At 33.7% G+C, this 27,822-nt stretch overlaps 1 protein-coding gene across 1 annotated transcript; it reads right to left on the bottom strand.

Annotated features, from left to right (window-relative positions):
- Nucleotides 1-27,822, bottom strand: LOC124535538. The gene is made up of 4 exons (XM_047111758.1): nt 27,495-27,822; nt 4,374-4,508; nt 3,875-3,956; nt 1-3,799 (listed from the first exon to the last, which is right to left on the bottom strand). Exons 2-4 carry the CDS (start codon nt 4,496-4,498, stop codon nt 2,387-2,389), a joined length of 1,620 nt encoding a protein of 539 aa, XP_046967714.1. The 5' UTR covers nt 4,499-4,508; nt 27,495-27,822; the 3' UTR covers nt 1-2,386.

Raw genomic sequence — 27,822 nt, forward strand, 5'->3', positions numbered from 1 at the left:
TTGTTAATATGAATAAACTTTATTACTACATAAAGGGATATATATTTAACCGCATTGGCGTGTAACAAAACATTCAACAAACACTTTGGAACCAACTTAACACTTTGGGTGCCGACTTATTATGCCCTACAACAAATAAAGACCAGTGTTTCTCAAACCAATTAAAACGTTATATATCTACAAAAAATATTCTCAATTCAAATCGAACTATTTCGTTTTTTAAATTCATTATATATAATAAACTTAGTTACACATAGTTCGATACAATATTGATAAAAAAAATATCGTTGCATTGTGCTGTGGATTAAGACATTTGCAACTATTTAGTTATACATCTTAAAAAGTAATTTGACTATAATCTCTAACCCTCGCCGTAGGACACTACTGAACGAAGAACATTCCTTAAATTAATGCAGATCTGCCAGCACCAATATTTTATACCACTCCACAGATTTTATGTTTACGAGAATTAAAATGTAAGCTCTAATATTTTTTTTCGTTTAAAAATTTTTATATATATACATATTCAAAATTTATTTATACGTATTTGATTATCCTTCCGCGTATGGCCCCTTCGTAATATATATCTTAACCCTACTATTTTAAAATAAGGCTCTGATTTCAACAAGGCAAAAATTATATTCATAAGATGATTGGTATATGTTTATTTTAATATCCGAACCCCATACAGTTCAGCGATAAATCTCATTAAGGAACCATCAGAAGCTCGCCACTTTCACCGAGAACGCAACAATAAATAGAACTATATTATAAAATAATAATAATAAAAAATCAACAATAGATTTAAGCTTCCCGAAGAACAAACAACAAAAAATCAAACTTATTTATAGGATAAAATCTGTAATTTCGGAATGCCAAATCATTAAACTTGTAATACAAGTACTAGATACAATTAAAATACTATATCTTTATATACTAATTATTTTTTACATGTATGGTAATCCTACAGCCTAGCTTGTCTATACTAAATACATTTGGTCTTTGGGTGAGCATGTCACGTTATGGCTTATGTCGTCGTTTGTAACTTTAAATAATATAAGTGCACTTTTCGAATTTAGTACTTGATTATTTCTTTAAAATACTATTCTAGACTAGACCATCGACAAACGCTTCGCACCATTAACATTCTGTTTATAAATTTCTATGTAATGTTTATAATCACAGAAGCCTTAAATAAATTCATCGAAATAAAAAATAAAAAACATGAACAAAATTTGAGAAACACTGTTCCACAAATAAAATTAATAACTAAACTACGAACGGTGTAAAATTAAAGATTATTAAAAATAGCTTAAATAAAAAAAGATGCAATGATTTCTCTTATAAGTGAAATTCATGAAAAATTTTCGACAAACTTCAGGTACCTAATTGGGGACATTGCTTTCTTACGTAGCGTCGAAAATAGATCAGATTTTATTTAGAGGATAATTTGACACATTAACGAGTGAGAGGAACGATAAATTAAAATGAAAAATATGTTTTTTTTTTCTGCTAAAACTACTCGAAAGTTATCACAAGGGATATATCGGGGGTTTGACCCTCAATAATACGACATGCAGCCTTACCGACTCACGTCTATAGTTTGATTATTAATTTTATACCACACATAATATCAATATTGATATAAGGTTAAAACTAATGATCATATTTATGCTTTTTTTAGTTGAAATCACATTAGTGAAAATGTATCTAGGTATATATATAACATACAATTGCACATAGCAATGACATAGGTAAACATATAAGTTAATCACCTCCAAAATGCAATGCAGTCTATGCACATGGTGTCTTAGTTATTGATCTATATTCTAATGTATTAAGGCGACTTCAATAACCTAACTTTATACATAATGAGGTTAAAAAATATTCAATTTATATGTATGACTTATTTTTTGGCATTTTTAAAAATTATATTGTGATGAACGGCTAGAATACAGTATATTCTCTTTATTAACAAATTTTCATTAATTGACAATTTGGTAAAGAAGAATGCTGTAAACCGCATTGTGTTAAGAATCTTTTTTTTTAATTTTTTCGTTTCAAAATTACACGTAAATAGATTATGCTTTTTTATTTCTGTGATAAATTGTAACATTAAATATCCTATCTATCACCATTTTTTATTTCTAAAAAGCATTTTTTCGCAGCCTAAACGTCAAATTCAACCTAAGTATACATATAGTTCTCTATATTACCATTAATATAAATAAATTCTATCTCTAATTTATAAAAACTACAATTAAAAGTGTACAATCATATTAATCTTTATGCGTACAATGTAAAAGTAGATCTATATATAAATATTATCTGATTATAAAGTAAATAATTTTTGGAATATCTCATTAAGGCTAGTTGTGATGGTATCTTATACCTGGGAAGCGTTGTCACCGTTCGCTTTGGCGTTGATGTCCGTGTCCTCGATCTTGGAGGTGTTGGCCGCGACCTCGGCCAGCGTGGCGAGCGCGAAGAGGTCCACGTTGCTGGGCGTCTGGTTGCAGATCTCCATGCTGTGGACGACGGTGCAAGGAGCCTCGGTGGCGATCTTGATCTCTGGACTTATCTTGTTGCCGCCGTTCATGCCCATGCTCGAGACCAGGCTGTTGATCTCGAGCCTCGTAATACTTATTTTCCTCGGTTTGCGCTTCTGGCTTCCGATGACGGTTTCCCGCCAATTCTCGGCCGTGTCCCGTCTCTCCTCCAACACTGGACGCAGAACGGAGTTTATTATCTGTGAGGATTCGAGCGCTTTCGGCTTGAGATTTATCGTCTTCTTTTTGCGCTTGTTGTCGCGTTTCTTCTGCTGGAATTTTTCTAAGCTAAGGGAGGGTAGCGCTCTGATTTTAGCGTCTAAATCGAAGTCAGCGGCCTTGAATGTTTTGTTTGCATTATTGTCTGGGTCGGGCGTGTCGTTTTGTTCCTCTTTAAGTTCGATATCGACGGACATATCGTTTAGGGAGCTGTTTTTCAAATCTTCAGTTACTTTCGAATCCTCAAGTGACGATCCAGGATCGCAACTACAAGAAGGATTGTAGTCCTCGTCTGGATTACTGTCATTGCCATCTCTCCTCTGCCTCTTATTCATTAAGAGTCCCCCAACAGCCATAAACTCTTGATACCTCTTCCCCTTACACGATCTGCCGGATTTCGAATTCTTTTCGTCGTCCTCTGACAAGCTTTTCTGACATCCATCCTCCTCTTTAGAATATCGTTTATCAACTATTTGGTCAATAACGTCTTGGTTGGTCAATGGCTCGTTGGCTGCAGTATAGCGGTACAGCTTTTCTTTCCCTTCAAAGTCTTCTTCAAACATTTTAGTCGTTTCAGTGAGAGCATTCTGTAATTCCCGTATACTGTCTTCCCTGTTGGATTTCGTACGGTCTACAGTGTTTTGAGATCTGTATTCGATTGGAGTTGAGATCGCGTTAAATTTATAAGAGGGGGGTGAGTAGTAGGGGTTGGGTGTTTGAACTTCAGTCTTAGTAGCTAGGAGGCTACTGAGTCCTCCCATTTGAGCTTCGTCCGCTAGCTTGCCAGGCGTGAACATCGACAGCGGTTTTGTTTCAATCTCGGACACATTCTCACTTGATTTTTTGTTGAAGTCGTATTTAGTTGAATTGTTATTTGTCTTTTCCAATTCATTTTCTTGATATTCATTGTTGAGGGACTCTATGGGTTTTTCAGTGGATTCTCGAGGGCGCGAGGAGAGAGTGCGTAGAGGCGGTGCGGGCAACTTGTACCATTTGAAGTCTGGATTGGCGCTGAAGAATGCGTCTTTGTACTGGAAATACGATTAGCATAATTAGTTTCTTGGCTCAAAAATGTATTAATTATACAAGATATTCAAATGATATACCTGTTTAGCAAGACCTGTGTAGCAAGCTTTCTCTTCTTTGTCCAAATTTGCCCACCACTCGCCGAGAATTTTTGTGATAGATCTGTAAGTTTGTTTATTGAAAATTTATTGCATACAAGAAATAAAGAAAATTACCAAATTATCTCCAAACTGAACTTATATTTATCACATATAAGGAAACATTTTTGAATGATATGTGGTAAGTTGTGAGTGGAAAATCCAAATACGCCTTTTCACTCATACTTCAAGATATCAGCGAATGAGATACATAATCTATATTTCTATACTAATATTATAAATTTAACCCTGCCTGTCTGTCTGTCGCTCTTTCATCTTCACCACTGAACAGAAATTTGTCAAAATTTATGGTTACTGGTATGAATCAAACTTGAGCTCAAGAAAAGACATAGGCTACATTTTTGGCTAACATATGACAACCGGCCCCTAAAACACGAGCGAAGCCGCGTGCTACAACTAATATAACATAAGTATTGTTTACCTGTTTTCCAAGTTCGGGTATTTGTCGCGCACGACGCTCCGGTGTCGTTTGCAGAATATGAGGAAGGCGTTCATGGGCCGACGCGCGTGGTGCGCCGGCTCACCATCGACGTCCTGTTCTTGCATTTTGTATTATCTGAAATTAAACACATCTAATTGTTAGTAAAGAAACATGTCTATGTTCAAGCAGGATAAAGGGACACAGGAAGATTTGGAGTTCATTAGAGACATGTAGGATTTATGCCAATGTTTTCCTTCACCGAATAGCACGTGAAATTGGTTGAATTCAAAAAAGCAAATTGACGAATATATTTGGTCATATGATATAACACGTTGTTACGTTTGTATAAAGATCATATTATTCATCATCTTATAATGCTCATATTATATTACGATTTACACAACCAATAGAAATAGCTAGCTCCTCATATTCGCATGGGAAATAAATATTGATAATTTGGGATAGCGTGCTCAATTCGGATGTGAAAGGTTTTACGAATTTTGCCGATGCTACATCTAAGTTTTGTCGTACTATACATGCATATGAAATTTCACTTCTACTGTAAAATGAGAAGTTGCAAGGTGAATGTTAACGATCAGAATAAATATATCAGTTTAATTTCACAAACATTTTTCTCTGAAGTTCATAATATAGTTCATTAATAATATAATTCTAAATAAAAATAACTAGTAAAAAAGCTTCATTACTCCTAATTGATATAGGGCATACATTATTATATTCACATATTCTTTATTAATAATTGCACAGGTGCAAAGCCGGGGCAGCAATGTATAATTTATAAAATAACTCCTAATGAATGATATGCCACGCTATGACATATCACTCACAAATTGCTCCAACAATCTATGTATAAATTATGACTAATATGATGTAGCAGTATTGTGCAAGAGTTATTAATATCTAAAGACGATAATAAACTTGTGTTTTTAATAGCTTCCTGATAAAAACAGAAATACATTGCTTTCGTATTTCGACACAGCATTGAACTAATCTAAATGAGTCGAGATGGCCCAGTGGTTAGAACGCGTGCATCTTAACCGATGATTACGGGTTCAAACCCAGGCAAGCACCGCTGATTCATGTGCTTAATTTGTCTTTATAATTCATCTAGTGCTCAGCGGTGAAGGAAAACATCGTGAGGAAACCTGCATGTGACAAATTTCACAGAAATTCTGCCACATGTGTATTCCACCAACCCGCATTGGAACAGCGTGGTGGAATATGTTCCAAAACCTTCTCCTCAAAGGGTGAGGAGGACCTTAGCCCAGCAGTGGGAATTTACAGGCTGTTGTTGTTGTATTGAACTTAACAAGCATGTGGTATACAAATCTCTATTAAGCACAACATTATATCAATTTTAGAAATCCAAATAATAATAGTTCCCAGTTGAGTAAGACATATCATAGATCAAGTGTTTCAGCATCTCATTTAGGACGACCATCCAAACACAAGAAAGTTGGAGATTGGCTCACCTCCCCTTCGACTTTTAATAAATCTGCAACTCCTCAATATGCTACTGGTTGGCTAAAATTTAAAACCCAGGCGGAGTCTGAAGTTATACTTCATATTCGAGATACAAGTCATATGTCTAAAAGGTTTCTAGGCTGCAATTTCAAAATTTTTAACAGCAAAGAACTCAAAAAAATATTCGTGGCCCAGAGTTTGCACCCAGGACTTCAGATAGATAAACTTTTAAGAATTAGTTAACTGTAAGGAAGGTGACCAATTGTACTCTTAAACACCGACTAAAAGGCGTTTCTTAGGATATAAGACGTCATATTCCATAAACATGTTTATAGTTGCTCACTCGTCCTTCAAACCGCACCACACACGCACATACTTCTTCATATTTGTTTCTTTATTTACACCAAAGAAAAAATGGATTCTTTACTTATTTTTTGCTTGTTTTTTTTTTTGTTATATATATATAATTTAAATCAAGAGAGGCTTCTCTTAAACAGGATCTCGTGTCAGTCAAGGGATGTTTACGTCAGTGAGATTGATATTTAAAGTAATCAATCGAAATGAAAAACATACTAATTACATATGGATAAATAAGAAAAGTAGCTCCAGTCATAGTTCTACATTAGTGTAACAGTTGTTTATCTATAGAACAAAAGCTTTGTTCTATACACGTGTATTTATAAACCAAATATGAACACACTTTATCCTAATCAAAAAATCCTGAGATAAAGATATTCTATGTATTTGCTAATAGCTCTGTTATGTTAGACATTAATATTAATTATAATTAATTAAATATATAAATAATAATTAATCACTCTCTTAATCTGTAATTGTTTATTTTATTTATCACTAGCTGTTACCCGTTCTTTGCTCGAGAAGAAAATATGAATATATTTACAAACGAAGTTAAAATATTACATAGATGTAAGACCTCTTTGTTTATAACACTATTTTATAACTATAAAGTAAGCAATGTCAAATGACATTAGCCACAGGCTATTCTAGACTATTTGTCTAATAAATTTGATTTAAATCGGTCCAATATATTTGGCGAGAAAGCGAGACAGAAAAAGTTACTTTAGCATTTATAATATTAGTATGGATTAAAGGCTATACCACTTAACTACTTATATATATACTTTTATTTCTCATCCAAAATTGTATAAAAACCTCGCCGACGAATATCATAAACTACTCAAGATTTCGACCAATGATACCGCGTCAAATCAATGATAAAATTATTTATTTGCCGTTACTCCTTTCGTGGTTGGAATAGGCTAGAGGAAAATATATATATATATATATATATATATATATAATTGAACCTGCAATCTATGCATCGTGTCAATGACCCCATGTACCATCACGTGATGAAATTTGTTCGTGGCAAAGAAAATATAATCACTGTGATAACGATAACACGCTGATAACATTTCAAACAATGACAGTAAAAAAACCGCATACAATGTTTTGTTTTTATGATTTTTATTTTGTTTTGTTTTCAACCGACTTCCAAAAGGAGGAGGTTATCAATTCGTCTGTATTTTTTTTTACCTCATAACTTTTTACTGGGTGGACCGATTTTGATAATTTTTTTTTTGTTTGAAAGGTAGTGCTTCCCGTGGGGTCCCATTTTTTTTATTTTTTTTTTCCGATGATGGTATCCATGTGAATACGACATAAGTCTTAAATTTGCATTACGTGTATGCGCGACAAATAGGTGAATAACTGAAAATCACGTTAACCAATTTTGATAATTCTTTTTTTATTATAAAATATATACTTCAAGGGTAATTTGGTGATAGTTTGGTAAGGTTCTGAGCACAGGATCCATGACAAAGTAACGGAACGGAAGGGAACGGAACAATTCTGAGGAGCACGTTAGCGATACTCGGTCGAATCTTTTATTTATAGGTTATTTGGATATTTGAGTCACCTTCCGTAATGTGGTTATGTTTATGTAATTATCATAGTCGAATATTATAATCAACTAGCTACCCACCCCGGCTTCGCACGGGTGCAATACTGATACTAAATATACTACAGAATTTGTTTATATACGACATCACATCGCAAACTTCTAAAATTATCAGTGTTTCTTTACTATATTGTTCATGTATTATATACACAAACCTTCCCCTTGAATCACACTATCTTTTAAAAAAAACCGCATCAAAATCCGTTGCGTAGATTTAAAGATATAGGGACAGAGAAAGCGACTTTGTTTTATACTATGTAGTGATGGAACTCCTATACGGCTCGCAGTTAGGGTGCGACATGGGGCAGAATTTCTTACTATCTTTAATCAAATTTTGTGTATGTGATGTGATGTCATATGATGTACGAAATATAGTTGGTCTTTTTCAAAGTTTTTTTGCTGAGTTCGATTACAGCTCTTTCGAGGGATCCTTGTAGTTTACGCCGCGTGACGTATTAAATCCGCATTTTCGAAAGTCTATTTTTGCTTTATTCGCAAGTTTCCTTTGAAATTGTCCTCGAAGTAGTTTCTGACTCATATAAACGGAACGCTTAATCTATCCGTTTTAAAAAAAAATAGTTAGTCAACATCAGCTTCACTTAAAATCAAAAAATAAATAAAATTTTAACAAAAAGAAAAACCGACTTCAAACAAAACACTTTTAAAACAAATGAATATGCACGAAAAAGTAATAAAAATAATTGCGTATTCAACATATTTTTTAGAGTCTTCCTAAGTTAAATGAAATGAAAAATATTAGACTACTTAAAAGTCGATTAACGATTATATCATGTAGTTATAATTATTGTTATATTTGGAGTCGGTGTCAGCCAATAAAACCCTACAGTATATCTATCAAAAAACAATACGAGAATACTTTAACAAATATGTTTTTTACAAATTACCTTTTACACAATAATATACTGGATCAATCAAGGGGCTCGTATCGCTTCTTTCTTTTGATTGTTGGGGCAAGGGCACCGTGGCTGACACCGGCTCCAAATATACCAATAACTATAACTACATGATATAATCGTTAATCGACTTTTAAGTAGTCTAATATTTTTCATTTCATTTAACTTAGGAAGACTCTAAAAAATATGTTGAATACGCAATTATTTTTATTACTTTTTCGTGCATATTCATTTGTTTTAAAATAGTGTTTTGTTTGAAGTCGGTTTTTCTTTTTGTTAAAATTTTATTTATATATTAGGTTCTTTTTTTTTAATTCTACTTTGTTTAGGTGACAAGTTAATTATAACAACAACAACAACAGCTTGTCGATTTCCCACTGCTGGGCTAAGTCCTCACTTCCCATTGAGGAGAGGGTTAGCAACATATTCCACCACGCTGGTTCAATGCGGGTTAGTGGAATACACATGTGGAAGAATATCTATGAAATTAGACATATGCAGGTTTCCTCACAATGCAATTCCTCACAATTCCTTCACCGCAGAGCACGGGATAAATGATAATAGGGATAAATGGTGCTAGCGTGGGTTTGAACCCGCAATTCTCGATAAATGTGCACGCGTTCTAACCACTTGGCCATTTCGCCTTAATTAATTTAATTTTAAATGTAACATTAATTATTTTAATTAAGGATAGAGGAAAACAATTTTGAAGAGTTCACTCAAAAACTAGCAATGAAGAATATTGATTGTAAGCTCCTAAATTAACGTATAATAAAATAGATCAAAGATTTGTTTCCTACTACGAACTAATATTAAGAAGACATAAGTGAGTTTGTTAATTTGTTTCTTACGCTTTCACATATCAACTATACAACCCATCATCATGATCTTCTGGTACTGACTGACGCCAGAACCGCCTCTTATAAGAGATCTTCTCGGATCAGAAACCAGTTAAACATTAATTGCTGATTTTGAGTAATTTCCGGTGAAAGGTGTAGGAAAACTGAAAACCAGTGTTCCGACTCATACTGAACTGGCTTTAGGCGAAATTTGAATCGTGCTAATTTGTTTATTTCTGTAGTATGTAAAAGAAAAAAACAAGAACCAACAGTAGTTGCAGATGTGTCTCATCCAACATCCTACCTTGTTATAAACGCAATATAAGTAGTATTAATATTATATCCTCTTGGAAAATATAAGTACCATCAACAACAACAAAAGCCTGTTAATTTCCCAATGCTGGGTTAAGGCCTCCTCTGTCTTTGAGAGGTATGGAACATATCCTACAACGCTGCTCCAATGCGGGATTGGTACTATCACTGAATCAAATATCCCGGCTTCCTTCTCCTTTACTCCCATATATTGCATCAAAGAGAGGGAAAATGTTACACAATTAAAGATTTTTTCTTTCTTTTATTTAAATTATAGTACATAGCTATTAGATATTTTATTAATTTTATAGTTTTAATCTATTTATGTATTAAAATTATAACGTGTCTATATGCCATAAGACACGTCCATACACTAGTCCTATTTACAACAAGCAACGCAAGTATCAACCGGTCCCGTCGTGCGGCGATTCCCGCTGCGCGTGCGCTGTTTTCACTTTCGAGGGCCGATGGCCCGCGCCTCGACACACTTCGCTTTTTGGTCAAGGTCGCGACGAACTCTTGACGAGGTGATAAATGAAACGTATGCCTGTTATGGCTGAATTTTAGTTTCTTCACACTGTTTTCATTTTAATTTGGGTATTATCTGATATAAAGTTTGTTTTTATAACTGATACTGCATGGAGTAATCAATAGGAACGGCATAGTATGATAACGATCTCAATCTAAGTCTTATGAAGGTTCAGAGCTTGTTCTATTGTTCTATGTAGCAATCAGTGTTGCTGCTCAGGATTGCTCTCTCTGTTAGGACAAAGTGAGAACAGTCCTGCAGAGCACAGAGCAGAGCAGCAGTAAAACAATCACATGCTATTACTATACAGACACAGATTTCTCGGAATTTTCTTAAAAGCACGAAATCAATCATAAATAAGAACGTTTTCCAAAAAAATATCTTAATGTTTTCTTCCTCGAACGCTAAACACGACTTCAATTATAAACACAAATTAATTACACAGTACAGTACAGTACGTGCTCATTTTATTCAGATTCACGTGTTAGAATGTCTTATAAAATTGACGAACTATTGATGATTATCGACCCAGTTTTATGTTAATTATTTATTTTAACAATATTAAAATATAATACACCATAGGATGTATGTTACAAGAAAAAAGTTGGAAAAGTTTTGGGCATACTAATTTTATATTTTTTGGTTAACGGACATTTATATAAGATAAAATCAAACACCAAAAAATAGTCCAATAACAAGTAACCTCTAAAGTTATAAAGTTCATTATTTACTTCCTCATATCATAGCTCAGGAAATTAATACATATTATCTTTGAAATGGTCGCTGCAATTTGATCGGCATTAGAAAATTATAACGACCTTGCCATTGCGCTGACTTGCATTACAATGTATATTGTGCGCATGGACTTTAGACATGCAGATACTTTTTGACACTCTCATGAGTCAAACATTATTGAAAAATGTATATCTTCTAACTTTGTGGCGCTATTCGATATTTTAAGTCAAATTAAGTAAGGTGACCGCTTTGTGAATTCACGTCCAAATAGTTGTTATGAAGTCTATCAGACCGATTTCAGTCACGGTCATAAGATTTGCATCTTAAAGGAGACCAGACTACTACGAGCGACATATAAAGTGCACCAAGTGTTGCCTTAATCTGCTCCCACACTCTCATCATACGATGGGATAGCAGATCCTAAATGGCCGGAAAGAGAGCAGGACCTACGGCTTAACAGACTGTCCGAGCCACGGGTGTGTACGCATTTCTAATTGCCAGACTTCGGGCCGTTATTGAGAATTTTTCAACAGACCCAAGAACCCGATGACTTTTGAACCCAGGACCTTGGGAATTGTGATCTAGCTATTAGACCAAAGAGGGAGTTATACTAGTTAGGTAACACCGACTCATTACATATTCTACACGGAAATATAGCATTACTTATACTTAGTGAGTGAGTGAGTCAGTGTTACTTCTGGTATAAAGGACATAACATCTTGGTTGCCAATGGTGGCAGCGCATTAGCATGCGGTGACCAAAAAACATCCTGTGATTTGCCAGGCTAAAAATAACCAGAAGTCGTATGTGAATCACAATTATAAAACTTCGAGTGAAATTTGGCAAATTTAAATTTTATATGGAGAATATAAAAAAGTGTATATTATAGCCTAAAAATATATGTAATAAATCAAGATGGCTCAGTGGTTAAACCGCGTGTATCTTGACCGATGATTGCGAGGTTAAGCCCAGGCGAGCACCGCTGAATTTTCGTATGCTAAAATTGTATAAGTAATCCATTTTGTGCTTGGCGCTGAAGGAAAACATTTTGAGGAAAATTATTTACCTGTTTAATTTCAATGAAATTCTGACACATGAGTATACACCAACCCACAATGAAATGAAATAAAATAATCTCCTAATCATCTCTTCAAGAGCGAGAAACCTTACCTAGCAATAGTACATTTACAGATGGTACCATTTTATGTAATATATGTTACAATTACGTTATATGATCTTTAAAACTTTCATTGTTTATATTCATACTGCCAACGACAACACGTTACTTGAAAATCAATAGCACGTCGTTTTAACGTTTCGTTGTTTTTTTTTTGTAATAATAAAAAGGTTTCATTCAGTTGAAACTCATATTTTATACTTTTCGAATCAATGTATATTATTATAATTTATTCGTATTTAATTACGGCCGATTTTCGAACATTTGTTATTACTATTGTTATATACAATGTAAACTAAAAAGGGAAAACAAAACAAATATATGATTACAGAAACAGAAGCAAATAGGTCAAGTACCGTACCTTTGCCCGCCATCGAGTAGGATAATTAGTTCCAAAATGTTACACTATTACATGGTACTTGTCAAATCACACATGGTCTCACTTAGAACCGTATCACAATACAAAATACCGATGTTCTTCGGTGTAACACCTATTGGACTCATAAATGAGGGATAATCCCGTTCTCACCTAACAGCTGCTCAAATTATACGGGCATACTCAAATCGATATTTAAAGGCAAGTTTAATAGGACAAGGTCATACCTAAGTTATGACCAAGCACTTTTATATTATCCTTGTAAATAAAACCGTTTATTTTCCCTGTGAATTATATTATCTACACTAATATAATGATGCCGAGTCTGTTTGTTTTTTGTTTAAACGTTTTCATCGTTGGAACTAACAGTCATATTTGAAAAGTGCTTTATTATACCAGAGATAGCCGAGATGTCCCAGTGGGTGCATCTTAACCGATGATTGCGGGTTCAAAGTCAGGCAAGCACCACTGAATATTAATGTTCTTAATTTGTGTTTCTATTTTATATTTCAGCCTGTGCTTGGCGGGGAAAGAAAACATAATGAGGAAACCTGTATGTGGCTAATTTCATATAAATTCTGCAATGTTTATTCCACCAACGGCGTGGTAGAATACGTTCTTCTCCTCAAGTGGAGAGAAGGCCTTAGCCCAGCAGTGGGAAATTTACAGGCTGTTATTATTATTGTTATTTATTATACCCAAATCTTAATACATGGTCTGATGAAATTGTAACATATTATCCTCAAATCCAAATTGGATTAGTCTATTGGACCAATCTACAAATCTTTCTCACCCATGAGCAAGGCACATAATTATTTTTCCAAAATTAATTCAAAATTAAATTAAAAAATGTGGCAAGTTAAAGTAAATAATCTTTAATTATACCCAAATATATAACAAGTGTGTAGTTTTCTACGAAAGGTAAATAGCACTTGATAATGGAAACAGTTAATATGAATAACAAACTATTGGAACATCTGGTGCTGTTTTACTTTTAAAATGTCATAACACGACTTAAATTGATACGCTATATTCGAGCTTACTATCATAATCACATCAAATAGAAGAGGTCACAAAGTTTATTGGTCTTGTAATAAAACTGCTGACGTTGCAAAATTGAAACATCAAACAATGACTGCGTAGCAAATTTACTATGAAGAAAAAAGAAAGTTATCTTTCCGTCAGTCGACTATTGTTTTATTCACTTGTAGATTTTTCTATTTTATAAATCAAAGTAGACAGCCCCATAAATGTCCTACACTTTTGCAATCCTCGATTACTTAAGCCAGGGGTGAAGCTTATTTTACTGCTCCAATGCAGGTTGACGTGTACAATTCTACCAATATCATCATATATTTTCTTTACGACGTTTTCCGGTATGAAGAGTAAGTGAGTGGTGTATTGGCCATGTTGGATATTGCCAAAATTTTCTACAGTGCCAAAGACTATGCTCTGTCATCCCATTACTAAATAGCCCAATTGCATCTCACTCTACAATCGACTTTCTATATTAATGTATACTTGTATTATAAATGCCAAAGTATTCCTAATTGTCCGTCCTTTACGTTTACGTTTACCAAAGAAACAACAAAAAAAGTAACAGCCTGTAAATTTCCTACTGCTGGGATAAGGCCTCCTCTTCCATTAAGGAGAGGGTTTGGAACATAGAATATGTTCCAAACCACGCTGTTCTAATGCGGGTTGGTGGAATGCACATGTGGCAGAATTTTGATAAAATTTGACACATGCAGGTTTCCTCACGATGTTTTCTTAACCGCCGAGCATGAGATTAATTATAAACACAAATTAAGTACATATATACAGTGGTGCTTGCCTGGGTTTGAATCATCGGTTAAGATGCACGCGTTCTAACCACCATCTCAGCTCAAAGAAACAACATTTATGCGTTTTTAGAGTCAGAAACTGAAAACCATCCCAAGAAAAGAGACGGAAACCGCGAGCATCAACTAATACGTCATAATTTATATGATAGTCAGTGTACCATACTATTCTCTGTCATTTTACGATCGTTTACTGAGATGACTCCTTCCAATATGGACTCGCATAACAGATCTACAGATCTCCATTAATTTAGGCTCACTAGTCATACCTTTGTTTCTAGGCAACGTTCGTACGCATAAGGTCACTCAGATCCGATTTCAAGGTCTGTTTTCGTTGTCAATAAGCCTTACGATTGATATTAGTGTGCGAAAATACCACAAGAAGGTCGTACGCTTTTTGTCCTATTAAAATATGGGTGGGGATAAAACATATCGTACGAGCGATGGTGTATATTCAATATTTTAATAATTGCATAATTGCGTGTTACTACCCGGTTGTGATAGATGGCGCTGACTAAAAATGTCATATTCCTGAATCGCGCTGTCTAGATATTCTTTATTAGTTATTTGTAGTCGGTATTAACACTTTATTTGATCAACCTACTACGTTCTGAGCCGAGGTGCGATCTCATAGTAGACATCCTCAGGGGAACGTCACTTTCGAAGTACTCGCCCCAACGACCGGTGACGTTTTAAAGGCCAGTAGAGCCAACTGCACTACTTCACACATGATACAAAAAGAAAAACTTATAAGTCACACTCAAGGCTCGAGTGGTACAGCTTGCCCGGTGACGCTGTAGAGACCATTAGAGCCAACAGCAACAATCAGTTCGAAAAAAAAAGTTATAAGATAAGTCACTGCCGAGGGCTACTCAGAATTTTCCAAAAAGTTTTACAATATTGTAACTATCACTGGTTACCATAACAAACCTTGAAACGCCACAAATTCAGGTCAAAACCGTTCCAATGAGACTAAATTTAACAAGAAGTAAAGACATTTTGTCATATAAATATACACGGTACATATACTGAAGGGAAAATAAAATAATTATGAATTTTGTTTATAGTTTCTGTGGACTGTACTAGTTTAGGTTCATTCAACATTTGATGATCCGAAAATAGTTAGGTTTTAAGGTTACAATAGTTAGTCACTCAAAAATACTATCAATATTTTTACATAAATGCATCATAATTAACTACTTCTAGTAATCTAATTAGTGTCAAAATCAATCGTTTTGTTAACGCTTTCTTCACTAATACGAAAACAATTCTATCTTAATTTTTTGACTCTTTTCTGTATGTTTTAAAAATACAAATGGCCGACAGATACGGTCTCGTAATTCGTTACATATTTCCTGTTGACGTTGTTTTAAGTGATTAAGTTGTCGGTCAGTTGAATAAAAGTCGAATCGCGTATACGATTGATTGAACAAAGATTTAATCTCACAAACGTTATAGAGGTTTAAAGTTTGAATGTTTAATCAAAAAACTGTATACCCGAACGGAATAGATGGTACGATAAGACTGCATTCATATTATTAACGAGGCATCGATCACTTATAACTTATAAAAGAGGAAAGCAGACTTTAAAACGCCCATGGATTAAATTGTGAGAAATAGAAAAATCCACCACTGCTTATAAGTTACCTACGATAAGCCTTGCACTTGGAAATAAACCGGTTCACTCACCCTTCAACACACACCCAAAAACAATTAATAGAATTAATAAGTGGATGGTACCCATCTAGATAATATTTCCAAAAAAAACCCTTAAATTAAATTTAAGTTTGTATTTATTCTGAAAAATCATAACCATTTAGATAGATGTCTTAAACATGAATTGAGGAAAATAAATATACAATAATTAAACGTACAAAATTAATTTTCAAACTATAAATATGAACAAGTAAATAACTACAAAAACTTTTGGTGCTGTTATCGAAAAGGAAACCGGTTAACAGTTATCACTCAGTGTGGTATTCAGGCTAGGTTAATATGTAACAGTTATAACTATCCGTCCGTCCATATATAATTTATATGTATATATCGAACATAATTCTCTATTTTAATAGCTTAACTGTATGCGAAAAGGACAAGATTCAACTTTCCCAGTCCTGTGATCTTTCTTCCGAATTTTTGACACAGCATATTAATTTTGGAAGGGAAGTTTGTTCCTTACTTGACAATTAAGACAGGTTTTGCTAGTATTACCACTAAAAAAACAAAAGGTTACATGAATTAAGGTTAACATAACATTACAGTTTCGTTGGTCCTTTACGGTTAATCAGGTTTGTCTTGGACTCAGACTGTCGACTGACGTTCGTCAAGCACTGAAGATTAATCTCCCGAGTTTGCAGCAGAAATTGGACATCCCCATACTGCGGTGATATCATATGATGATGATATCTTATCAGGCGACATTATTAGTACCTTTAGCTGAAAAGCACTACGTCCCCTGTTTTAATCAGGGATCAATTAAAAGTTGAATTCTACCATCGATGCCAGGTCAATGACATTGATAAAAATATTCAGCAAAATGTTGACCGAAGACTGAAAGGCCAAAATTTGTGTAATCGTAAGCCATCAAATTTGCATTTCTATTCATCCAGTTGTAACCTACTGCGCCGCAAATATTAAACGGGATAACGGGGAGCAAGTGATGTATTACATAATATAAAAGCATTACGACGACACGATATTTGTTTGTTTTTGTACATTTTCGTCAACATACTTATAATTAGATCACTTTTTTGGCTCGACTATAAATAGACAACAATGAATTTTAATGAGCAAATATTTTGTGAAAACAATTGTCGTGAATGACATTGACGCGAGTGTAATATTATGTAAAACTTTGTACATAAATGACTTTCAATTTTCCATGAGTTATGAGTTGAAGAAATAAATTTGGGGCATAAATAAAGGCATACTGTGTGACACCTGTTCTTTTGTAATTTTAATTGTTACACATGTGAATATGCAAGATCCAACTTAGGATTATATCTCTTCATATAATAATTAGACCGGTAATTGGATGGCTTATAATAAACTAGGCACAATTTTCCATATACATTTGCATTGTAAATAAATTGCATCAATCACAACTGCATCAATGCTCTTCAAACCATAGGAAATATCTCTAGTGCCAATAACTTTATTGGCTCGTACAAGGTCGTAAAAAACAACATGGTCAATGCTCCTTTAACCAAAGAATACGTGACACTAACTCATACACGAAAATTCTCTGTTTATGATAATTAATGCTTATGATTCATCATTATCAACAGCCTGTAAATTCCCCATAGTTGGGCTAAGGCTCCTCTCCCTTTGATGAGAAGGTTTGAAGCATATTCAAAAACGCTGATCCAATGCGGATTGGTGGATCCCCATGGGGCAAAATTTGATTGCAATTAGTCATGCATGATGTTTTCCTGCAACGCCGTGCACGAGATGATTTAGAAACCAATTAAGCACATGAAAATTTAGTGGTGCCTGGGTTTGAACTCGTTATCACCTGCAGAAGTGCATGCGTTTTAGCCTCTGAGCCATCTCTGCTCTGCTTATGATTACACCAGCTCATTCACGAGCATATGTTGAAACAACACGGTCAATGCTCCTCAAACCAAAGGATCTATAGCGAGAAAATTTTCTGTTTTCATAGTGTACCTCTCACATGCACCGAACGACATTGAATCACCCTTCACACTCACAATAATACATCGTTGCTGAACTAAAGAAAGTAGGTCGTCAAATGATTACTTTATTTAATCAGACAACTGTTGAAAGGAAAAGTGAAGATAAAAAATGCAAGAGATGAAAACTATTATTACGAAGTTTCATTCTCCTATTTTCTTATAGGTGGTTTGATTTAATTGACAGGTACATAACCAAAATCTTAATGGAGAAGTGTGACTGCTGAGTTTCTTTGCCAGATATTCTATTATAGATAAATGTAGTAAAATCTTGTTTTATTTACTTTCAAAAATTTGTATATATACGATACAAACCGTATGAGCACACTTCGTTACCGTAGCTAATCATTACCCCTGGTATACGTAGTCACCACCGCCCATAGACAATGGCACTTTTAAAAATATTAACCATTAAAATCGAAACACAACAATACCGATTAGTGCAGTTGGGCGGTAAGATATCTGATGATCTGATACTACCAAGACAAGCCCGCAAAAAGCCCTACGACCAAGTAAATGTTTAATTGATTCTTGTGTAATTATTACTCAGGTTCAAAAAATATGTCTAGGTTATTTAAAACCTTTTCGACAATATCACTATATAATACATACATGATAAATAATAAGAATATTATGACTTTATTAAACTGCAAGAATTATTAAAAATTGGGATGAATGAGTTCCTAATTACTTGTCTTACTAAGACTATAAAGACATATTGTTTATCACGCCGTTACGTAAACGACGACGGTATGAAATGAAACTTGGCAAAGAGAATGAAATGGTTCAAGAGATTACTCCTTTTCAAATTAACAGCCAAATGTAATGCGCTGACAAGTACACTTGGAAGGATTAACTTAAATCTAGTGAAGCGAGTGTTTAACAGCAAGTTTGAAATAAAATAATCTGGTAGTAAGTAGAGAGCTGAGGTTGTATTACTGACAAATTTTTGGAGAAAATATTCGGTAACGTTGTGTCCCGGTTTGAATGCTGGACCAGTGTATGCTCTGGAGTGTAAGATATGCTATGCTTCACAGATAAAAAAAAATCTCAAATAATTGTATTTAAACTTTATCGTACCGACTTTTTTCGTCTCGAATACGAGATTAATAAACAAAAACATGTGAAAATGTGGATTTCAATTCACAATATTCATTTGAGATCGATAACCCGGTATAGTCCAACGGATTTGTCGGTTGTGGTTTAACAAGTTTATCTTTTATATTCTCGGTGTTTATAATAATAATCTTTGTTTGCACTACTTTTTGATTGAGGCCGGGCGTTGCATGTTATTTTTAACTTAATGTATTGCTTGCATCATTAGGAATGCTTGTGAAAATCTAACCACTTTTAAAATTAAGTTGTTGTATAATTTTCGTTTTTTATTTGGCTATCGCAACTATTTTAATAAAACGGAGACTTTTAATTACATACGTCATATGTATATATAATACATAAGTCATAACCTACCTAAAAGCCTATGGATTACATATATTATTTACACATAACCCTACTTCCTTTCAGTTCGCGAGAATCAAGTCACTTTTAGTAAACCGTAAAAAATGTAGCATATAAAATATGCGAGAGATTTGTAGAATAATAATATTTAAATAATTTTATAACTGAATCTTGTCACGCTAAAAGCGAGAACATTAATATATAATACACATACATATAGAATATATAGAAGATATATGATTATGTATATAATAATCATATATACAAGTATTGCAGTACTAACCCTGGAAATATTAATCTTATCATCCTTCGGTCTCATAGCATATCTTTCAAATATTCAATAATGCAACAATACACCAATTGACTAACTGCTTTAAAGTTTACAAAACGGGGAATACCCATTTTAGGATTGGTTGGTAAAACAGTTCGCCACTCGACATTTCTCTGAATCGGAAATTTTATCGACAATAATGACATCAACGGATATGGAGCACTAATTGTTTTATAGATGAATAGAGTACACCACGCTATATGTATCTCACTAGGCTTGCATGGGCGAGAAAGAGATGCATTGAGTATGGATATATTTTTTACCATCGACGCTTCAGATTCGACGTATCTACGATCTCACAAACGGCTCTGCATGAGAAATCTAGTTGAAAAAAGTACATTACAGTAAAGATCAAAAGTCAGTAATTAATATTTAAGTGTTGTTTCGTGCAATCGTTTTTAATTAATAATATGTAGGTAATTCTTAATTTAGGCTGACCTACAAACTACCTTGAAACTATCATCGAGTTATTTTTGTATTCAATTAAATATAATCCTTTTCTTTAGTTTGTTTATCAACGTGAGTCTGATATATTAAACAAATAAGTGTTTTACTATCGGTTTTAATTAAACAATATACGATTGTGAGTTTTATATGATAAGGAATGGTAAAATAACAAATCACGTTTAGTTTGCCGATGATTGAAATTTTTAAAACTATTTCTGTATTTCTCGATAGACTCGCGTTTTTGACTGTATAAATTTAATTTAGAATCAGTGTGATTTACAAAGGTCTGGATTAGATCTATCGACACAAGATACAGGCTATACTTTTTGGAATAAAATTAAATGATTACTGTATTTAACTCGCAAATTAATTTTCAATTTTAGAAAAAAATGACGATCAATCGACGATTGAAAAGACGGTTGTGGTCATATTTTTAAAAGCAATAAATTTTATTAGAATATTATACAACAAGGCAAAGAAATGGCTGCTATGAAAAAAAAACCTAAATACGATTCGATTTCAAACGATTTCATTCGCGTTTTAAGGGTTACTCGGGTGTGAGGTATAAAGAGTATCCCATGTTCTTCCTTCGGGTTCAAACTTGTTTTATCCCAAATTTCATGACATTTGGTTCAGTGATTTGGCATTCGCTTTTATAATATTAGTAACGAGGATAGACCTGGAAGAAGAAGCAATGAAGTCGGTAAACGATTTGTTCGAACACAATAAGGGATATAATAAAAAATGCACGCAGTATTCGTTCATGCTAATTCTTAATATTGTAATATAAATTAAATACCGATGAAATAGTCTCAGAGTAGAATGGAATGTAATTAAGAGTGGGAAGCCTAATAAGCAAACGTTGACAATCAAATCGAACGGCAGCATTTAATATATAAAGACGCGATGAGAACGGCATACGATAATTGATAAATTACTTAACGACATGACATTACCGTGATACTCTGTTCCAACTGTCACAAGAGCAATGTCAAATAAACATCATTTGACAGCAAAATGACGCAATATCTGGTGAAGAGCTTGAATGATCTTTGTTATTCATCATGGATTTGGGAAAATATGGCATTTTGAACGTCGAAGCAACTGTTATCGAAATTTACGAAGAAAATAAATATAAGAAGTTCAGTGTACTAGTGTTGTGTTATAGATAAATATGTATTAATCATAAACCCTTAATAGTGCACAATGCAGTTGAGCTATTACCAAATTGACTGAAATACGTATATCTAAGATTTGTTTATCTTTATTCTTACTTCGATTGGAATAAGGTTTAGATGAGGCTATACAAGACTAAGATCAATTCTTAAAAAGGCAAAATTTAATTATGAATCAAAAACGAACCTTTAAGTTTAATTTTATTGCAGACCAATACATTGATTAGGGTGTATCATGATCGTCCTAATCGATTTTGACCACGCCAGCCAATCTCAAGGGAGATCCATTACGCAGGGCATATTATAGCGCACAAGCTTATACGCAAACACTGACTCTCGTTTATTTCACTCCCAAAATCTGATAGGACGAATATTCCAACACGACTGGAAAGAGATCAGTTGCAGGGTCAACAGCTTTACGTTCTTCCCCAGGCACCAGAACTAACACTTCAAACTTACAGAGCCTGTTAATGAGAATTTATCGCTAGACAAACCTAATGACTTTTTATCAGCCTCTAAACCCAAGACCTCGGAAACCGCGGCTATATATCTAGCTGCTATACTACGAGGCACCTAAAAAGTATGTAATCCCACTGAGTTTCTGTCATCGTTTCCAATTGAGGAATCGATTTTTATAAATCAATAAAGACGAGTAACGATCATTTTACGAACGTTGAATTTGATTCAATTGAAGCTACGTAAATTGTTTTAATTTAAAATAAAGTCATAGAACGGTATAATCTCTTGATTAATATAAAGATGCTTTTAATGTTGGAAACAAAAGCGATCTTGGTAATCAGAACCTTACAATATTTCCATCCTTAAATAAAATATTGTTAATCGATTTTGCCTTTGTATCTTTTATTGAAGCGAGCAAGAGTTTCGTTAAGGAACTCCTTCCTCAATTCAACTCTTCGGCTAAAATGGGAATGTCATTTCTCGGTCACGTGTATACATACGAAGTATTATAGATAACACAATGCTATTCGTTTGAAATATGGGTTTTCTTATAAGCATTTGATCGTGTGACACACGGAATTGTTCCATATGAATAAAGTTTCCAGTGACAATAAAAATAAATTGTTTTGGTAAAAATGAGCGTCCCTCAAGGGCGAATTTTATGTTTTTTTTTATATATAAAAATATAATTAGAGTTAAAATGTTTTAAATGCATTTTGTATAATACAAAAGGGGTGCGTATAAACACAATTAAGTATTTATTTTAACCAATGCAGCCAATAAGGAGAATTTCATAAATTCAAATAATTTGTAAAAACTACATTGGTCAAGAAGACATATTATTCAATAAAGATTATATAGATGATAAAAAAGCGCGTAGCTTATTCTTCTTCTTCTTCTGCTTCTTGACTTCCAGGCTGAATATATTACATACATATATAATTGTATTTAACTAACATTACTTTGTATTTTCAAGTATTGCAAAAGTTATTTGTCGGTTCTTCTCGGTATAATCTGCATTTCGAACCACTTGATTCACTTAATATAGTTTGTTAAATGACGATTCGAAAGTATTTTTAAAAGCCTGCTTGAATAAAGTACATTTTCATTTTGATTAAGGCTTGTTTTCATTAGCATAACGCGATTGAGTGATTAAGTGGACTCAGTCAAATAACAACAGATGAATAAATTAATCGATTGTCAACATTGATTCGAATAATTGAAATCGAATGTTTTACATGTAATTGTAATTGTTAAGGACTTCTGAACATGGAGCACTTGGTGCCAATTAATGTTGGAACTGGCGTCATTTATGCCTTAAAGTTCCAAAATAGGTTGAGCCATCGGTACCAATCACAGCATACATTTTTTTTATGGAATAGGTTGTCTGACGAGCATATGGGCCATCTGATGGTAAGTGGTCACCATCACCCATAGACAATGGCGCTGTAAGAAATATTAACTATTCCTTACATCGTCAATGCGCCACCAACCTTGGGAACTAAGATGCTATGTCCCTTGTACCTGTAGTTACACTGGCTCACTCACTTTTCAAACCGGAACACAAAAATACTGCGTACTGTTGTTTCGCGGTAGAATATCTGATGAGTGGGTGGTACCTACTCAGTTGGGTTTGCACAAAGCTCTACCACCAAGTAATATTGTTATGAATAGCAATCAATACATACAAAAGCATATTATATTAAAACCGGCATAGAATAGTCAGACTCATATGAGCTGGCGTTTTTGTAATTGATCACTGATAAAATTATTGCGCCTAATGGCTTTGCAGTTCATTTAAACAAATATTGTTAAGAGGGTACAAAAACAATTCTATTTATTTTGTCGCCATTACAAATACATTGCTGAATTTTATACATAAGATTTTCTTTAGCTTCTATTTTCAAAGAAATGTAAACCGTACAACAGAATGATTTTGAGGAAATAATTCTTTACAATTTCAAGGAATAGCCCTTACGCAAAATCGCTTACTTTGGTTCATAAGACGTTTTGTATCTCATGAATATAATTAACGTGATCTCTAACCTTTAAATCTGGAACGGAATACTATTGCACTGGTATAACTGGTTAATCAATGGAACTTATACACACGATTAAATATGCTAAAGTACCAGAATATATACCACAGTAAAGTAAAGTAACAGCCTGTAAATTTCCCTCTGCTGGGATAAGGCCTCTTCTTCCATTGAGGAGAGGGTTTGGAATATATTCCAGCACGCTGTTCCAATACGGGTTGGCGGAATGCACATGTGGCAGAATTTCGATGACATTAGACACAAGCAGGTTTCCTCACGTTTCTCCACCCCCAGCACGAGATGAATTATAAACACAAATCAAGCACATATATATTGTGGTGCTTGCCTGGGTTTGAACCCGCAATCATCGATTAAGATGAACGCGTTCTAACCACTGGGCCATCTCAGCTCAGAATATACACCATGCTTTGAATGAATATCATATCGATAATATTTATATGAACTTATGAGATATACATTGAAGTATTTAAGGGTTCATTTCCGAAGAATCCGAGGGAGCAAATATTTCGTAATATATATGATTTGTATATACGTTAAAAAAAGTTTGGAGTTAAATACCTGTTGACTTCCAAGCTGGATATATTAATTTAAATAATTGTATTAACTAACATGACATTGTATTTTTTAAATGTCGAAAAAGAGTAACTATTGATTTTCTTGCCGGTTCTTCTCGGTAGAATCTACTTTCCGAACCGGTGGTAGCTTCAATTAATTGTAAAATGACAATTCAAAAGTGCTCGCAAAAGCCTACTTGACTAAAGTTTATTTGATTTGTAATACGTCCCAACCTACAGGCTGCTGTCGGTCACCTGAGTCTATACACTGACATTGCTTGAGATCAGCGGGTCTCTGATATTCGTAATTGACCCTGAGATCTCAGATGTTACAATTCACGTGTCTATTATTACACTGCCTTCGATGAAATCAATATGAAATCATGTGGTATTATCACTATAGTGTATTGTATACACCGATCGCAATATACATTGACACTACCAATAACAAGACGAAGGAAGCTATATTTATGCAATTAAACAATTACATTTCTTTCATTTATATTAGATAATAAAAAAAATTGTACGAAAAAAATTATATTGGGTTTTGGACTGTTAAATCAGACATCGTATTTAACAATCCCCAACATAATACTTGTACATACAAATATGTATTTCTCACACACAAACATATTTTGTAATAAACAGTCATAAAATGAAGATCACATTCGAAATATGAAAATTTACCGATCCAATTAAAAAAAACATTTTAATCTGTCCGATTATTTAAATTATTTGATTTCACATGGGATTTACCGTTTGCACAATGTGTTACTAACATTGTGATCACTAAGGTCAAGGTCAAAGGACAATAATATCATTGTAATATATTAAATATGACATCAAGCCCTACGGGCAAAACCAGTTGTAAATAAGTTAGATTTAACAAAAATTAAAATAATAAATTATTCAATTACCCTCACCTTTCGATTTATCAAGGTAAAATATAAGATGGTCATTGCAATGGGTAGGTATATCCCGCTGTGGATATACATCAATCAATAGAACAATAACGGAAGTCATACACTCATTTCTTTACCAATATAATACCTATTGCATATTATTGTAACGTGTTATCATTATTTACGATTCATATATTTACATATATCTGTCTTAACTTAAACTGCAAAACGTATTTAGTTATAAAACCTCTTTTGGATTGCCTTTTCTGTTATGTTTTTCAACGTATATATTAGTTTACTATCGTTTTAGTTAGGCAGTACTAAAAGGTCTCTTTTTTAAGAGTTAGAGACCTATAGACAGATTGATAGCAAATTGCATCATATGTAGAAATCTTCGTCAATAATTATCATATATATACCATAATATAAATAATCGTGTTAAAAATACGCTCACAAAGCACGAGTTCGAACTACCATTTGATAAATCTTATCAACTTACCTATGTTTAAATTAGCTGTAGTGTACATATCTGCTATTATATATAAATCAATAACAATACGCTTATTTTGAATGATGCATTTATGTCTTTTTTAACTTTTATGACACAAAAGGATAATCATAATAAGGTTTAGTTTGATTAAACAAGTGTTTCCGACGTTTAAGTTACTATTTTTCAATTTATATAACGCAAAAATCTATCAATAGCTATGTAAGTATATAGAATGTTCAAGCCATTTTACGTCGAAACTCTTGAACATTAGGCACTTAGCTTCATATATATTTATCGCAAAATCTATGAAAATCAAGTAGGTTTATAAGCTTTATTAAATATAGCAATAAGGACGATAATCATATTAATAGCGGATGGCACCTGTAAAATATTCATATCCGCTGTAAGCACCGCCATATTGAGACACGTGACCAATAAAAATGTACATAACTATCGCTAATGCACGGATACAGATTAAAAATAGTCGCGAAATAAAATCTTTAACATAAAAAGTATAAAATTTATTTTTAATTAACTATTTAGTAGGAATTTGTTCGTTTATCAATTATACCCATTAATATCGAACAAAGAATTAATTATAATTATACCTTTGCTAAGTACCTACTTATCACAGCACGGAAAAAAATAAACCTCGAGTTGTTTATCTGTGATTTTTACATTAAAGAATTTCAAGATTGCTAGGATATGGGTAGCTTCGACAATCGTCAGTTGACGCTAATGAGTTGTTATTCTAATTGTATTTGGAGGATTACGCCCACAAAGGCAAGATGTAACATATATGTACTTGTATGACGCTACAATAACAGAAAAAAACAACGTTCGTAATTACATTCTATAGATGTATGTTAAAACGCTATTGCATGACGATATGAAATTATTTAACGTTCATTAAAATATAAATAGGCAACGTTTTCATCGTAAATCCTCGACCGTTTTCACAAATATCATCGTTAGCAACAATATTGAATGTTTTATACAAAACAATACTTTCTATAAGTCGAGAGCGTTCCATTTTTAGTCAAGTGCGTGCCGTTTTCGTTTTTTCGTTGCCAAGCGGAATGTGGTCCTGAATTCTTGATAAAAGGAAGAATTCCATTCCCATGACAGCGATAGAAAGTGATGGTAACGCTAATCAGTCAATTGGCCTAGCGACGATGTGATTTCTGCTGCATAATTTTCAAGGGCATAATGAGATGCCAACTTCTCGTTCAGTATGGAGAGCCCCTGCGCTCGAAAAGCGATTTCCCTACGAATCATGAATGAAACTAGCATTGGCCCAAGACCTATATATTCACAATTAGCCATCGATTTATTAAATTAGTAGAGTTATAAAAGAAAATACTTACGAACTCGGCAGCAATACGTGTATCACACACATGACGTCATTTGACGCAACGCAAACCCGAATTTTTGAGCGAAATAAATAGTATCCGTGTCGGAAACAGCACATAAATCAATTATACACTATACTTTATTAGATACAGAACTACCGTTAAGTCATTACAAGCGATTTAGGACATTTTAAAATATATATTTGTTGTCACTGACTCCAGTTTTGACAAGATGGTCGCGCACCGACTGTTTTGCTTTGGTTGTCAGCTGATACGAAATACTGTTGTGTTTCAAGCGCAGCCGACTTTTCGTATATCTCTTTCTAATACACGCGGACCGCGC

Source organism: Vanessa cardui, chromosome 15, assembly GCF_905220365.1.
Source record: "Vanessa cardui chromosome 15, ilVanCard2.1, whole genome shotgun sequence".
Taxonomy (NCBI): domain Eukaryota; kingdom Metazoa; phylum Arthropoda; class Insecta; order Lepidoptera; family Nymphalidae; genus Vanessa; species Vanessa cardui.

Bases quoted from the DNA above. Each gene is read 5' to 3' on its own strand.
- LOC124535538 (XM_047111758.1), bottom strand. From the start codon at position 4,498: ATGCAAGAACAGGACGTCGATGGTGAGCCGGCGCACCACGCGCGTCGG. The intron at 3,957-4,373 runs GTAAACAATACT...ACAAACTTACAG, and splicing joins TACCCGAACTTGGAAAACAG to ATCTATCACAAAAATTCTCG. The intron at 3,800-3,874 runs GTATATCATTTG...TCGTATTTCCAG, and splicing joins ACACAGGTCTTGCTAAACAG to TACAAAGACGCATTCTTCAG.